The following is a 15,019-nucleotide window of genomic DNA, read 5'->3' on the forward strand; positions in this document are numbered from 1 at the left end:
CATTTTGTGAACTCTAACACCCTGTGTTAATGCCAAGCTCCAGTCTTTATTGTGGTAGCATCATTAGCTCCTTGCCTTCCACCTACAACCGCCTGTCACACACAACCCCAAAGCCAGCCAGGGACCTGGGTTTTCATCCAAAGCAAGGCTGGTCGAAGCATTTGGCTCGGGCTCACGTCTTTGCAGCAAGGAGCTCGCCTCCCCCGCCCCCCCCCCCCCCCTTCCCTGCCTGTCCCCATCCTCTGAGAGGAAAAGAACCTTGGGAAGAATGCTAATGTTGGCTTACAAATTCCAAACGCGTAACCCTTGAGAAGTTGTTTAGTTGATTACATGAAGCAGCCCTTTGGTCATTCTTTAAAAGGGCCTGCTACTGCCTGCTGCTGCCCAGGGAGAGGGAGGAAGACTGGCCTTTGTGCACCAGTTCCTGGGCCCAGGAGGACTCTTCCGGCTCCTGAGTGGACCCAGAACCATCCCTGGAAACCACTCCTCTGGGGATTCATTCCTGGCCCCGTGACCCTCACGCCAATCCACCTGCGAGGGCTAAGGCCTTAAGAGCCCTCCTTTGCTGTGATGTCCATGAAACAGACCATTTACTCTCCTGTTAATGTGATTCAATTAGTAAAGGGGGGCGGGGACTTACTGCTGGCGTGTCATTCATTCCACGGCCCGCTGTGCGGGCTGCCTCGCGGTGGCCGAGGCGGGAGTGGGGGTGGGTGGGTGGCGGACTCATTCAGCAGGCATGCTGGGCCGCACCTCCCTCCCTGGGGACCCGGTCAGGTGGCAGGTGAATGTGCAATGCAGGTGAGCTCTCACGTCTCAGCACAGGACCAGGCTCAGCGGGAGCATGGCTTTGTGATCTGGACGGGCTGACTTCGAATCTGGCTCTGGCCCTTAGCGCAGGGTCACCGTGGACCTGGTGCTTAAGCCCCCGAGGCTCAGATTCGACTTCTTTACCTCACTGTTGGGTAAAGCTCGGGCTAGAGACATGCCTGACAGTCAGGAGGGGCCCATAGAATTGGGCTCTTCTGTCCCTGATTTTTAATCCTCACAACAACCGCTTCACAGACGAGGAAGCGGAGAGAAATCTGGGAACCTGTGTTGCCTGCAAACGCTGATGCTCTCTTGCCTCAGTGAGGGGGGCGAAGCTCTGGCATGACCCCGGACCACACCTGGACAGTCTCTGGGAGGCCACCTGACACAACAGGCTGTCCCTGCCCATGGCTGGCGAGCAGCAGCTGGAGCTGTGGCAGTCCCTGCTTCTGCCTGGTTGGTCTTTAAAATGTAAGTTCTGTTTCTCTGCCACGAATGTCCACCATCTCTAGGCCTCTCACTACCCTGAACAAAGTGAGTTTACAAAACCCCAACAGCACAGATGAGACAGCAGAGGCTCAGAGAGGTGCCACGCCTTGTCCAGGGCCACACGGCATGCACATGCCAGAGAGAGGAGGGCTTGGCTGGTCCGGCCGATATGCCAGCCCCCCAGTGGCTGACAAGCCCCGCCCCACTCCAGCTTCAACTCCTCCTTCTCCCCCATGTCAACTAAAGGAAAACCATGTCCCATTCCGGGCTTGTCAGCCACTGCACCAGCTCAGAGAGACTGAGGGAAGAAGTGTTTTCCAAACACACCAGGGCAGTCTTTCCTGGCTTCCCGTCTTGCCCTGTGCTGCTGTGAATACCCCTTTCCCAGGGGGCTCTGGGAGATGCAGGTGCGGGGCCTGGGTAGCAGCTGCCACCCTCCGTCCTCCCGCGGGCTGTACCTGCTCTGAGTGTGTGTCCCGGGCTGTGCGCTCAGACTTGACCATGTTTGGGCATGGAGGCTAATCCCAGATGGGGACCAAAGGCCGCTTCCCTGGAAACAGAGACGGCTGGCAGCCCCAGCTTCCTGCTGGAGCTCAGGCGGCCGCTTTTTGGGGCGGGGGCTGGGGGCCGGGCAGATAGAAAGTGCCTGCCTGCTGAAGACTCCAGGGTGCTGGGAGACTGTGAGTACTGTGTGCCCGGAGCACTTGGGGGAGTTTCTCCAAAGCGCGGGCTGGACGGGAAGGAAGGGGTGGGCTTTGGAGGGAGCCGGCAGTGGGAACGCCCTTCTTCAGGGGCTGTGCACTGGGGTTCGGGGTCCAGAGGGGCAGACGTTGGTGCCACTGGGGACCGGAACTGCTGGCATCTGAACTTCAGCTGGGAGGTGGGGGGCAGAGCCCTGGCCCTCAGGTCCCAGCTGCCAATGCAGCCGGAGAGAGAGCTGCTGCCCAGAGGTCAGCCCAGGAAAACGTACTCCCTGTGACACTGTAATGTCTCTGTTAGAATGTAGGGGAACCCCACTTCTCAGTGCCCCAGATGAGGGAGGAAAACTTGCCATTGGGTGTCATCCCTGTCAGTCATCTTGGAGGCAGTGCCAAGGTTATATATCCTTGGTGCTGGATCCCAGGATCTTGTCTTTAGGACAGTGGGGGAGGAGTGGGGGGGGGGGGGGCAGAGAAGGGGGAAAGGATCTCTGGGAACACTTGAAACAGTCAATACTTGGGAGGGAAGCCTAAGGGGAAAATAAAGTGCTTTGCTAAAAATCCCTTTGGACCAATGTCTCTCTCCTGGACACTCACTAATGTATAAAAAATAACCTGTTTATTACTTTAGGGACCTGGCAGGGAAAATACAGTTCTTCCTGACATCCGGCTAAAATTTTCCCCGAAGCAGGGGATTACAGAGAGAGGGCCCCATGCCCCTGGTATCTTTGGTAGAAACAAACTATGGTTACCCTAAACCAACAAAACAACAAGGAAATGTACCCATAGGCTGATGGGGCAAGTCACAGAACAGATGGGAACCCCATAAGGGACAGAAGCCTGCAGCTGTCAGGTGCCAGGTGACTTACAGGTGACAGTCACACCCCTGGAGGGTGTTCAGTGGCCTGGGGCGGGGGGGGGGGGGGGGGGCTCTGCTTGCACTGGGTGAGGCAGATGCCCAGAAGGAAAGTGAGGAGGAAAGAGGAGAGGTGCCAGCTACCCCACCCCCCATTCTGCTTCGCCCCGGATGGCTCAAGCCCCCAGAAGAGAGAGAAGTTGCTGCAGCCACTGAAGGCCTCTGCCCTCGCTTGAAGAGGGAGGTGGCCTCACAGGACCCTGACTGTGGGAACCTCAAGCTGCCCCCAGTGCCTGTGGCTGCCTGCTGGGTCCTCTGCCTGCTGCCCCGGCTGGGCCCTGCTGTGGGGCTGGCGGGCAGAACTGTGAAGGCCCCGGGTTTCTCAGACAGCATCCTAGGATGTCCCGCCCCTGCTGCTCGAGGAACTAGTGTATCTCCCGTGCCAGTTTCCTATTGCGCCTTCACAAACGGCCACGACGACAGAAATCTACTTGCACAGAGTTCTGGAGGCCAGAAGCCCCAAATTGGCAAGATGTTGGCAAGGCTGTGATCACGGCGTCACCAGCGCTGCACTCCCTCCAGAGGTTCCTTGCCTCCTCTGGCTGCCGGGGGGCGGGGGGGGGGGGGGGCGGGGGGGTGCTGCCCCCAATCCCTGGCATGTGTGGCATCACTCCAGTCTCTGCCTCCCTGGTCACATGACCTTCTCCTCTTCTGAGTCTAGTCTCCGCCTGCCTCCTCCTGTAAGGATGTTGGGGGTCTACGTGGATAACCCATGTGGATCATCTCAAGCTCCTTAAAGTCTCTGCCATGTTAATTAACAATCCCAGATTCCAGGGCCGAGAACATGGGCATCTTGGGGTCACTACTGAGCCGACCGCACACTGTGACCTTGGGCAGGTCACTTTATCTCTCTGAGCCACAGGTCGTTCATCTGTAGAAGGGAGTTAATAACACTCACCTCTCAGAGCTGCTGGGAGGCTTACCGGGGTCCAAAAAAGCCGTCTGACATTGCAAGGCTCCATATACAAATAGGGGCAGTATTAATATTGGAGGCCCCTTCCCTCTCACCTGTCTTCCCCTCTGTGGATTGATTGTCACCTGTGCTGCTCACGTCTGTGTGTCTCTGTGGCCTTAGCAATGACTGCTGTCCCCAGCGGACATGGGGAAGAAGCTGGTGATGGCCCAGAAGCGGGGAGAGACTCGAGCCCTTTGCCTGGGCGTGGCCATGGTGGTGTGTGCCGCCATCGCCTACTACATCCTGGGCACGACCATGCTGCCCCTCTACCAGAAAAGGTACGCACCGCCTGGCCTGTCCCCCGCCTCCAGCCGCTCCCCTAAGGTCTGGTCTGTGAGGAACCCCAGACTTCTTCCTACCCGTCCCCGGGACCCTCACGCCAGCAGGAATCCTCATTCGTAGGGTCAAGGGTTCCAATGCAGGGAGGGTGGAGGGAAGGCCGGACTGGTCCCTGCTGGTCTGGGATCCTGGGACTTGGAGGTAACACACAGGAGACCTTTCCACGGGAAACATCAAAGGGTCAGAACAAATGCTCCAGTGAGTTTCATCCCAGGAGGCGTCAGTCACAGAACCGTGTACCCCATCTGCACAGTGTGACTCCCCCTCTGAAGCCTCCTGGTCACTGGGTATCTAGCCTCCTGTGGAATAGCTCAAGTGACGGGGAGCTCACTACCTCGCTGTGCACACCTACTTTCTGATAAGTAGGACCTGACTACGTTGAGCCAAAACCCGCTTCCCCGGAGCTCTACATTGGATCTCGGAGAAAGTTCCATGCCCTTGCTCCCTGACATGTCAGCCACGTGAGCTTTTGAAGGGAGAGCGGTGACGTTTCTGATCCAGCTCTATCTGGAACAAACACACTCAGTTCTCCCGGCCTGTTCTTAGTCCAAGTCTCAGCCCCTCGCCTCGGGCACGTGCCAGTCCCATTCCTGCCAGCCCCTTGCCTGATGAAGCGGGGAGGAGTCACAGTTGCTTTGCTGCTGATGTGTTGATGAATCTGTTAGCAGCTCCAGGGTCGGCTCCTTTCTCCCTTTTGACACCCTGGAGAGATTCCAGGCCGGCACTGGGCCGCTCAGAGCAGCCGTGCACCTCCGACACGGCACCTCCAGGTTAAGCTCGATCCCCACCGCCCTCACCACCTGGCACAGACCAAACCCTCCTTCACCTCCGCTTTTTAGGGGAAAGTGAACCGATTCTGGAGCCACCCAGACCTGACTTCAGGTCCTGTGCGGCCTCGGAAAAGTCACTTGACCTCTCTGAGCTTCTCTTCCATCTCGGGGGATGAAGATGATGTGCCTGCCGTTTTCAAAACACCCAGGGCCTGGGCCTCATCCACCCGTTCGGGGGTGTAGCTTGGATGTGGGAATCTTCATCAAAGTTCCCCCGGGTTTTGAAGACCATTATGTGGATGAGGTCCAAGAGGCCATCGACATTGACACTCGGATTCTGTGTCCTCCCCTGGGCCCAGGGACCCGGGGTCACGCTCCTTCAGTGCTGGGTGCTCGTGGAATGATGCAAGTCCCGGCCCTGGGTCTCTCCAAGGGGTTCAGTCAGGGTGCTCTGTGCCACACGGGTTCTGAAATGTGTGCGTGTGTGTGATCTCTCCAGCGTGTGGACCCAGGAATCCACGTGCCACCTGATTGAGACCAACATCAGGGACCAGGAGGAGCTGGAGGGCAGGAAGGTGGCCCAGTACCCGTGCCTGTGGGTCAACGTGTCCGCCGTGGGTCGCTGGGCCGTGCTGTACCACACGGAGGACACTTGGGACCAGAACCAGCAGGTACTAACTGGGGGGATGGGTACCTGTCCCCGTACCCCTGGCAGGTGTGAGGGCCTGTCCCTAACTGGCTCCCTAGCTCCTCTCTGGAGAGTGGGGACTGAGAAAGATGACCCCCTTGGCCAGGGACCGTAGCTGGCATGAGGTCCAGCCAGACCTTGCTCTTCACAGACCTCGGTGTGAATCCCTGCTATGCCACTAACTGGCTGTGTGACCCGGAGTGGCTGACTTAGCCCCTCTGTGCCTCAGTTTACACCTTTGCTGAATTGCTCTTGTGCAAAGAGCACTGGATCTAATGTGCCAACCTCCATGTCAGGTGCATAGCACGCACGCATAAAGAAGTGGCCGCTGGCGTTAGTACTTCATTCTGTAAGTCAAATGAAAGGCCAGGCCCAGAGCTGACCCCCCAAGGGAACCACTATGCATCCCTTACCCTAGGAAGCTGAGGTCCAGGGCTGGTGCAAAGGCAACACTTGGGATATTTTCTCATCACTGCCTCCCAACATCCCTCCCGCCCCCAAATCCACATGGTAGCCCTCCCTAAAGGAAATACAAGTCGGCCCATAATCATTTGCTCATTCGCTCCCTCTATCATTCAACAGTCATTGGGCACGTCCTGTGTTGGGGGCTTAGGACTCAAGAGGAGAGGCTCAGGCAGGAGATAATCCTGGTGGGAGGGAGCCGTGCCATAGAGAGGAAGGGGGGACATTGTGGGATTAGAGGCGGGGGGACGCTTTCCAGCCACCAGTGAGGCAGGCGAGGGTGCCAGGCATTGGGGTTAGGTATTTAAATATCAGGCAGGCACAAGGGCCACAGAAACATGGAGGGGAACACAGATCAAGGGCAGGGCACAGGAGAAGGCCGGAAGGGAGGACAGCAAAACCAGGCTCCCACTCCTGACCAACGGATGCAGCGTCTGGGCTCTCCAGGTGGTTCAAAGGCAGATAATTCCTGTTGTGAGCAACCTGGAGTCTTTCCAGGGCTTGGGGTCCAGGGCGCATGATCAGAGAGGAGCAGAAGAGTGTGCCGGTCCGTGACTGGGCAGAGGGGCGGGGCCACAGCAAACACCCAGGAGGAAGATTGGACCTGAAGCAGGGTGGATGCTGACAGTCAGACTTTGGTGGCTGATAGGATGGGAAGGGGCAGAGTGTCTGGGGGGACAGTGGGATTACGGACAGTGCTGGGGGTTGGGGGTCAGGGAGAAGTGGGTGTGGACAGTGCAAGGTGGCCTGACTGTTCTGCCGTCACTCCAGTGCACTACTCAGCCCCGCCAGACGGAGGAAGAGCCCCCAAAGCCCCTGAATCGGCTCCCACCGGGACGCCTGCCTCTCTTGGCATTCAGTGGCCCCTGACTTATCCTAAGAAGCAAGCAGCACAGTTTCAAAGGCAGGCAGGCACCATCATGGTGTGACAGGGATTGGGCGCAGGCTGGCTTGCAGGCCGCCTCCCTGATGCTACGGTTGTCAGCTCAGAGAGACAGGAGGCCAGACTGTCCCCTGAGATGAACTGCCAGCGGCATGTCTGGCTCTGGAAGGCAGCCACCGGCTGTTCTGTGTTCTGTCTTCTCTCCCATTGTACCCAGGCATGACCAGGAGCAGTTGCTAATGGCAGGCTGCTAGCATGTGGGGCAGGGGAAGTACCTTCATGTTTTTGCCACTCAGCTGGGTCAAAGGGCCAGCTGCCCCTCTGCTTCATTCAGCTCTGGGGTGCAAGGGGCTGGTGCAGCAGGCCAGCTGGGTGCTGCGTGAAAGGCCCCTCTCTAAAAAGGGAAAGGAGGAGCTATCTTTGTAATATCATGGTTAAGTCCCAATATCATTATCCTATTTAATAAAGAGGTAATATGCAAATGGTCGTCATGCAATGACATGTAACGACCAATCAGCAGGAGGGCGGGGCAGCGAGCTACAAGCGGCAGAGAGCTACAGGAGGGCAGGGCAGCCAGCTACGTGCGGTGGAGAGCCATGAGCAGCGGTGGGCGGGGCAGCCAGCTGAGGCAAGCGGCAGCAAGTTACTCGCGCACAGATTCGTGCGCAGGGCCACTAGTTAATAATAATAGCATCTCTCACTTATTGAGCACTTACTATGTGCTCAGCTTTGTGTGAAGTGTTTATATGCATCCTCTCTTCTAATCCCCACAACAAGTCAACTAGGCAGGCACCCTCACAAACCCAGTTTACAAGGCTCAGAGAAGTTATGGCACTTGGAATTGGTAGTTGAACCCAAGCCTATCTGGCTCCACAGCCACACGTCACTCAGTGAGCTAGGTTACCCAACGTCACAGTCAGAGGCATTGGGGAGACTTGAGCTAGGCCCTCTTAGCTCAGGATTCTGAATTCATCTGCTACTGGGACCCTGAGGTGCCCAACAACTCTGCATGCCAGATTCCTCAGGAGCCAGTTTCTCCCCAGCCTCAGCTGCTCCCTGGCTGGCTGGCTGGCTGGCTGGTGACCTACTTCTGGATGCAGCTCCCCCACTTCCCAGGCTGCCAGAACTCTGATGCAACCATCCTTCATTCTGCTGGACTGAGCACTGTCAGGGTCAGCAGCTGTGAGGTCAGGGCCTCATTCAAATCCAGGGAGTAACCGAGGCTGGGGAGAAGCTGGCTCAATAGTTTACACACTGTTGCTCTTGGACACAATTGCTCTAGCCCAGTGGTCTCAAACTTTTGAAAATGAAGGAATCACTTGATTCCTGGGCCCCACCCTTGGTGATTCAGAGGGCCAGCCCTCCAGGAGGTCTGCTGGAGGAGAAGGGGTAGGGAGGGGGTACCCTCACTTGCAGAACATCTCCCACAGGCTCCGATAATCAATACCCAGACCTCCTGGCACAGAGCAGAGCTAGAACCAGGGTCCCTGCCTTGCACTCCTCCACAGAGCTTTCCAGCTGGGTCTCATCTGACCAGGCCAGAGGCTCCTCAGAACAACAGTCAGTGTCAGAACTGAATGTGTGCCACGCTCATGTGCACAACATTCCTCTGGACACACCCTGCCTCCCCTCTGCATCCCGGTGTCTAATACTGGCTGGCCAGCACCTTTTGCCTGGCTCACACAGGGCGAGGCCACAGAAGGTGTTCAATGTGAACTGTTGCCAATATTTGCAGAATGTGAGAGTTCACATTAAACGCTGGTTTTCTGGCTTCTCGTGACATGTCGGAGGCCTGGCTGCAATAGTTCTTCTGGATCCCATGGTGACCCCTCCCCAGATGGAGTGATGACTGCCAGTCGGGGTGCATCTGGCTGCCTCCTGTCACCAGGCCCCACGACTCCGTGACAGTTCTCTATGGCACACAGGCAAGGTGGCACCTGCCTTCTTATTCTCTCACCACGTCACTCGTGGGCATCCCTGCGTGAGCCCTGCAGGTACCCGAGCCTGTGACCTCTGGCCTGAATCCAAATGCAGAGCCACTGGGCCTGTGTCACTCACTGCCTCTCGTTGGTCTCCTTAGCGAAGCTTGAAATCCTCCTTTAATAACATCGTTGGAAAAGATATTGCTTTCAACCCATTTAAGAGATGAAGCTATCAAGGCTCAGAAAGGGTGAGCGATTGGAAGCAGAGCCAGGACTCCAGCTGGGCCCTGAGCAGCCGCAGGGCCACCGTGCTCACAGATGACACTGTGAGGGCACCCTGTAGCCTTAGATCAGGGGTCCTCAAACTACGGCCCGCGGGCCACATGCAAATACAAATATTGTATTTGTTCCCGTTTTGTTTTTTTACTTCAAAATAAGATATGTGCAGTGTGCATAGGAATTTGTTCATAGTTTTTTTTTTTTTAAACTATAGTCCGGCCCTCCAACCGTCTGAGGGACAGTGAACTGGCCCCCTGTTTAAAAAGTTTGAGGACCCCTGCCTTAGATAGCTCTGGCTCTCCCCCCCCCCCCCCCGCCCCAGGGGCCTGACTCCAACACTGGCATTGTTCTTCACTCCTGGCCAGCCACTCATCTCTAGGTACTAAGAGATGGGGACTCCCACTCCAAAGGAACTCCTGCTTCTCCCCACAGTGCTCCTACATCCCAAGCAGCCTGGACAACTACCAGCTGGCCCGGGCCGACGTGGAGAAAGTCAGAGACAATTTCCACGAGCACCGGGTTTTCTACTGCTTCTCGACCACGCGGGAGAATGAGACCAGGGTCCTGTACCGGCGCCTCTACGGGCCCCAGACCCTCCTGTTCTCTCTCTTCTGGCCCACCTTCCTGCTGACCGGAGGCCTCCTCATCATCGTCATGGTGAAGATCAACCAGTCCCTCTCCATCCTGGCGGCTCAGAAGTAGACCCGTGCATGTCACAACACTGGTCAGGTCGCAGGGGGCTGGGGGGGGCCCTGGGCTGTACCCCATTTGTGTATCCATGCCTCTTCCCTCTGCCTTCCCACTCTCCCTCCCAATCCACTCAGTCAGTCTTCCACAGCACGCGTGGCCTCTGTTAAGTCCTTTCCTGCTCAAGAGTGGGCAATGGCTCCCCAGTGCCTCGGGAGCACAGGCCAGCCACTTACAGCTAGCTCTCCATTCCCTGTCCCCCCTCCACGGACTCCAACCCATTTCTGGCTGAGCCTCCCGCCACCCCACAGATGAGGACGGTTCTGACCTCTGCGCTGTGTTCTCGCCGCTGACTCAAAGGCCTGCCCGAGCTGTCCAAAACGCTGTCCTCAGCAAACCCCGGCTCCTTTGTGAATTTCATAATGAAAACAGCGGTGTGTGCAGAGAGCACAGTTAGAGCCTCTCTTGTTTTCAGGACTCTAAGTGCCTTACACATTTTTACTCTAATGTTAGCAAGTACACAAAAAACAATGGGGCTACAAGGAAATATACGAAAATGCATCAAAATACTGACAGTGAGGTGGTGGTTAATGTGAACTTTCTTCCTTTATCCCCCTTTTTAATGTTTGGTACTTTTCTAAATTTTCAGCAATAGGAAGGTTTGGTTTTGTTGTTTGTTTTTAACCAGAAAAGCAATAGTACATGTTATTTGGGGGAAAATTTGAGCCTCCCTCACCAAGCAGGTGAAGTGAGCTGAGGCGGGGGTTGGGCCCCCATCAGAGGAGGCTCCCGAGAACAGGCAAGCGTAAGGGCCCTCCGTGGAGGGGAGGTACCCGCCCAGATGGGGGTTTACTCTGCGGGGAAACACAAGGGCACTGGCCCCGCTGGGGAAACCCTTCTCGGTTGCAAAGGGCAACATTGGAGGCAGCCGCCACCTCCACCATCACTCCTGCATCAGGCTTCCCGCACGAGGGCAGTGGGCCTCGAGCCAGCCCCCGGACCACAGTGCCAGCATTCTGGGCAGACTCGAGAAATGCACGTCCTCAGCCGCCCATCCTGTCAGAGCCCCCAAGGGGGTGTGGTGTGCTGGCATCGGTGGGGTCAGAGCAGGGGCTGCTGGGAGTTCTGACATGTGCTCATGTGTGGGAAGCAGGCCCCCATCCCCGTGCTGCTGGGAATGGATACATGACTCCTGGGCAGGGCAAGTCCTGAGCTGAGTGCAAGGTCAGGCCGGTGCCCTTGAAGCTGCTCCTGGAGCGGCGATTCCAGACGCAGCCTCGGGTGAGTCACGTCCCTGCCGCTGCCAGGCTTCATCTCTCCGATGCTGGCCTGCTCTGTCTATAAAAGACAGACTCCTCCCTCAGGGAAACTGAGAGGGCTGAATAAGGGCCTGGCACATAGTAGGTGGCCAGGAAGGAGGCTATTGTTAATGACAATAAGTGATAAATACTCAGAAACTTCCAGAAGAAATTATACCAACAATAATGTCAACTAGCATTTTGGGTGCTTCTTTATGGTATCCCAGGCACTGTGCCAAGCAGTGTGCCTTGTAAGAATTCAGCAAGGCGCTACTGAATCCATCAGAGAGGAGGAGAAATACAGGACAGTGGTCACGTACGAGGACTTGTGAAGTGAACACCTGCATTCAAATGCCCAACCCTGCCATTCGCTAGCTGGGTGACTTTGGGCAAATAACTTTGCCTCTCTGTACCTCAATTTTCTCATTTGCAAAATGGGAATTAATCATAATATCTCCCTGTAGAACTGTTGGTATTAAATGACTTATTATATAGTGTTCCTAGAAGAGTGACTGACACACGGTGAGTGCTATATAAGATACTATGCAGAATGAAGGCTCTAGGACAGTGATGGCGAACCTATGATACGCGTGTCAGAGGTGACACGCGAACTCATTTTTTGGGTTGATTTTTCTTTGTTAAATGGCATTTAAATATATAAAATAAATATCAAAAATATAAATCTTTGTTTTACTATGGTTGCAAATATCAAAAAATTTCTATATGTGACACGGCACCAGAGTTAAGTTAGGGTTTTTCAAAATGCTGACAAGCCGAGCTCAAAAGGTTCCCCATCACTGGTCTAGGAGGTCACTGGCCATTAGGCAAGTGTAGCCATCCATACAGCAAGTGAGGAGCTGGGAATTAAGCCCAAAGCTTGCCGAGTCCAGCCCCTGGCCTCTCAGTTGAAGGGCTCAGGGATGCAGCCCCCGCCGCCCCTGTGCCCAGTCTGGAACAGTGTGCAGCCCTGCAACCCAGCGGGCCCTCCTGCGGGTCAGGGATCTGAGAGGCGGGCATCCGGAATCTGCACCAGCACCTGCCACTTCCAGGCCCAGGGCCCTGACCCAGCTCCACGGTCTTATCCGCGGACTCCCTCCCCAGGGGAGGCAGCACCCCATCCCCCAGGCGCTTCCTCTGGGCTCAGAGCAGTCTCAAGCTCCTCTGGCTTTTTCAATGAAGTCCTAGCTGTGCTAGCTTTCTGCACGATGTTGCCATCGGGGAAGTTAGGTAAAGGGTACATCGCATCTCTTGGTGTGATTTCTTACAGCCCCAAGTGAACCTGCAATTATCTCCAAAATGTAAGTTTAATTTTAACAAATAAACAAGAAAAAGAAGCCCCCACACGAGTCTCACATGTAGGGGCTCCTTTGTAAGTGGGTTCCATGCACCTGCACGTGGGGCTACAATACACAGCAACTCAGCGTATCCAAGCAGCCCCTGCAGGGGAAAGGCCACACCCTCTAGAAAATGTAGTGCCTGGGAGGCCAGGCCCCACTGCCCCTGCACTATTAACCATGACCTTCATTCCTTCAAGACAAATGCCCCCGTCCTGTCAATAGCGATTGGCCCACTGCTATCAAACCCACACCTGCCTGCTGCTCGCAGAACTTCGTGAGCAGGACCAGCATGAAAGAACGGGCATTTAAGCGGGAGGGAATGACACGCCGAGGAGAATGTTTTGGGGAATAACGGTGTCCGGGAGCAGAGTGCTCATTGGTTCTGAATAGATCACCCTGCTAATGAGGATCTCGTGCTGGCACTGTTTTTGCATTTCCTCTGGTGGGCCAGTGGCTCACGCCTGGAGAGGTGTGCCTGGCTCGCACTCCCATGTCCCTCCCCTGGAACTCAGGCGCCTGCTGGAGGTCAGAGGCAAGGGGATGGGGAGGGACAGAGAGGACGGAGTCACTGCCTGTTTCAGGGAACATTCCATCTTCTTGCCTCTCTCCCTCCTATCCCTCCCGACCATTATTAAGGTCTTCCTTCCTCACAGTGAAGGACCTACTCTATGCAAGTTTATATTCATAAAATCTTCATTCTTGTGACTTATTGAAATGATGTCCTCCTCTCCCCAAATCCACTTTCTAATCTGGTGCTTGAACCCTCCCTACAACATTCCCCTGCAGTGACAACCTGTATTAACATTCCCTTAGAGCTGTGGTCGGCAAACTGCGGCTCGCGAGCCACATGCGGCTTTTTGGCCCCTTGAGTGTGGCTCTTCCACAAAATACCACGTGCGGGCGCGCACGTACAGTGCGATTGAAACTTCGTGGCCCATGCGCAGAAGTTGGTTTTCGGCCTGGGCGAGTCTATTTTGAAGAAGTACTGTTGATATTTGGCTCTGTTGACTAATCAGTTTGCCGACCACTGCTTTAGATGAATGACTCCCTGTGCCAGGAGGTGACCACTTCCATTTGGGGATGTGTTTAGCGAATCGCTCCCTGGACAAGCATCGGTCATCTCTAATAGTAACGAGAGTTAACGTTTTCTCGGCCCCTGTAGGCCAGAATCTGGGCTACGCTTTTACTCACGCAGCACGATATCCTTTGGGTTGCTCTTACTATCTCCCCTTTACAGATGAGGCAAGAGGCACAGGAGGGATTTAACTTTTTTTTTTTTTTGCAGCAGGTTAGAAGTTAGTAAATAGCAGGGTCCATACCTACTATTGGACCCTGTAGCTTCAGACTCTACTCTCTAACCACTGTACTTCCCACCCCTTGCCTCTGCCCCACGTCAAACATGGAAGATGCCAAGCAGGGCGAGGTTAGGGCTGAGAGCCTGTTGCACGCCGTCATGTACCTTCCCACAGGGCCCAGGCTCCCGGGGGCTCCCTCTGAAGAGTCAGCAGATGTGGGTGAAGCCCAAACACACGTGTCCGCAAAAGCCCTGTAAAGCTTCTAACTGGGCACGGCCAAGGCAGACAGGGACATGCGTCAGCTCCACGTGCCTGACTCCATGATCACTCAGCCCACAGCCACGGACCCCCGCAGGAACTCAGGCACACCACGGCCAGGCAGTCCCTGAAATGGCCCCTATTAAAAACAGAACAGAGGCTGGTCTGACAGGACTTCTCAGCCCTGCCCCGCCTCCCTGCTACTCTAGAATTTGTCCAGGAGTTGACAGCAAGCTCATTTACATACAGCTTTGGGGTGTTCTCTCACTATCATTAATAAAAATCGGGCCACGTGACACCTTCTTGGTCTCTAATTTGTCTATGACTCTGTTGACCACACAAGTCATGTTTCTGAAAACATCTGTATCCATGTGTCTTTAGCCACCGTTTTGTAGGCCCTCGGCTGTTTCTTTCCAACCCCTGGGATTGAAATTCCCTGAAGCCAGAAGCTCATCGATCGGGAGCAGCCAGAGTTCCCTGAGGAGCTCCCGACCCCCTCGGGCCTCTAAGCCACGCCGGGCCATGATGCCCAGTTCTCAGATCCCACTGCTGCAGGATCCCATACAGAAACCCCTAAGAAGTGGGATTTGGTTGTCCTGCCATCAGACCATTTGCCCCACGCTGACTCAGCCATCGGTTACTGTCATTCCAGAACATGTTTTAGATGCTCTTTTTCTTATTCTTGCATTTTTGGGGAGGTAAGTTTCAGCTGAATATGACCTTATTCTTATGACCCTAAACCAGCCGTGGGCAAACTACGGCCTGCGGGCTGGATCCGGCTCCTTTGAAATGAATAAAACTAAAAAAAAAAAGACCGTACCCTTTTATGTAATGATGTTTACTCTGAATTTATATTAGTTCACACAAACACTCCATCCATGCTTTTGTTCCGGCCCTCCGGTCCAGTTTAAGAACCCATTGTGGCCCTCGAGT

At 55.2% G+C, this 15,019-nt stretch overlaps 2 protein-coding genes across 5 annotated transcripts in view; one reads left to right on the top strand and one right to left on the bottom strand.

Annotated features, from left to right (window-relative positions):
- The window catches only part of KCNIP1 (potassium voltage-gated channel interacting protein 1), a 256,313-nt gene that overhangs the window by 228,610 nt on the left and 12,684 nt on the right, over positions 1-15,019 (bottom strand). The gene's annotated exons all lie outside the window — the stretch shown is intronic.
- Positions 1,607-10,471, top strand: KCNMB1 (potassium calcium-activated channel subfamily M regulatory beta subunit 1). Of its 3 annotated transcripts, none has more exons than XM_070417077.1 (4): positions 1,607-1,706; positions 3,989-4,146; positions 5,477-5,648; positions 9,644-10,471. In XM_070417077.1, the coding sequence occupies exons 2-4, from the start codon at positions 4,013-4,015 to the stop codon at positions 9,911-9,913; spliced, it is 576 nt and encodes a 191-aa protein (XP_070273178.1). In that variant the 5' UTR covers positions 1,607-1,706; positions 3,989-4,012; the 3' UTR covers positions 9,914-10,471. The 3 variants fall into 3 exon arrangements, with proteins under 3 accessions (XP_070273178.1, XP_070273180.1, XP_070273179.1); XM_070417079.1 differs by lacking the exon at positions 1,607-1,706 and adding an exon at positions 1,774-1,979; XM_070417078.1 differs by lacking the exon at positions 1,607-1,706 and adding an exon at positions 3,419-3,437.

The sequence above is a fragment of the Myotis yumanensis genome, unplaced genomic scaffold, assembly GCF_028538775.1.
Source record: "Myotis yumanensis isolate MYYU_CA2020_CCGP unplaced genomic scaffold, mMyoYum1.0.hap1 SCAF_5, whole genome shotgun sequence".
Classification (NCBI taxonomy): Eukaryota; Metazoa; Chordata; class Mammalia; order Chiroptera; family Vespertilionidae; genus Myotis; species Myotis yumanensis.

Coding starts and splice junctions, on each gene's coding strand:
- KCNMB1 (XM_070417077.1), top strand. CDS start 4,013: ATGGGGAAGAAGCTGGTGATGGCCCAGAAGCGGGGAGAGACTCGAGCC. Junction 4,147..5,476: donor CTGCCCCTCTACCAGAAAAG/GTACGCACCGCC, acceptor TGATCTCTCCAG/CGTGTGGACCCAGGAATCCA. Junction 5,649..9,643: donor CTTGGGACCAGAACCAGCAG/GTACTAACTGGG, acceptor TTCTCCCCACAG/TGCTCCTACATCCCAAGCAG.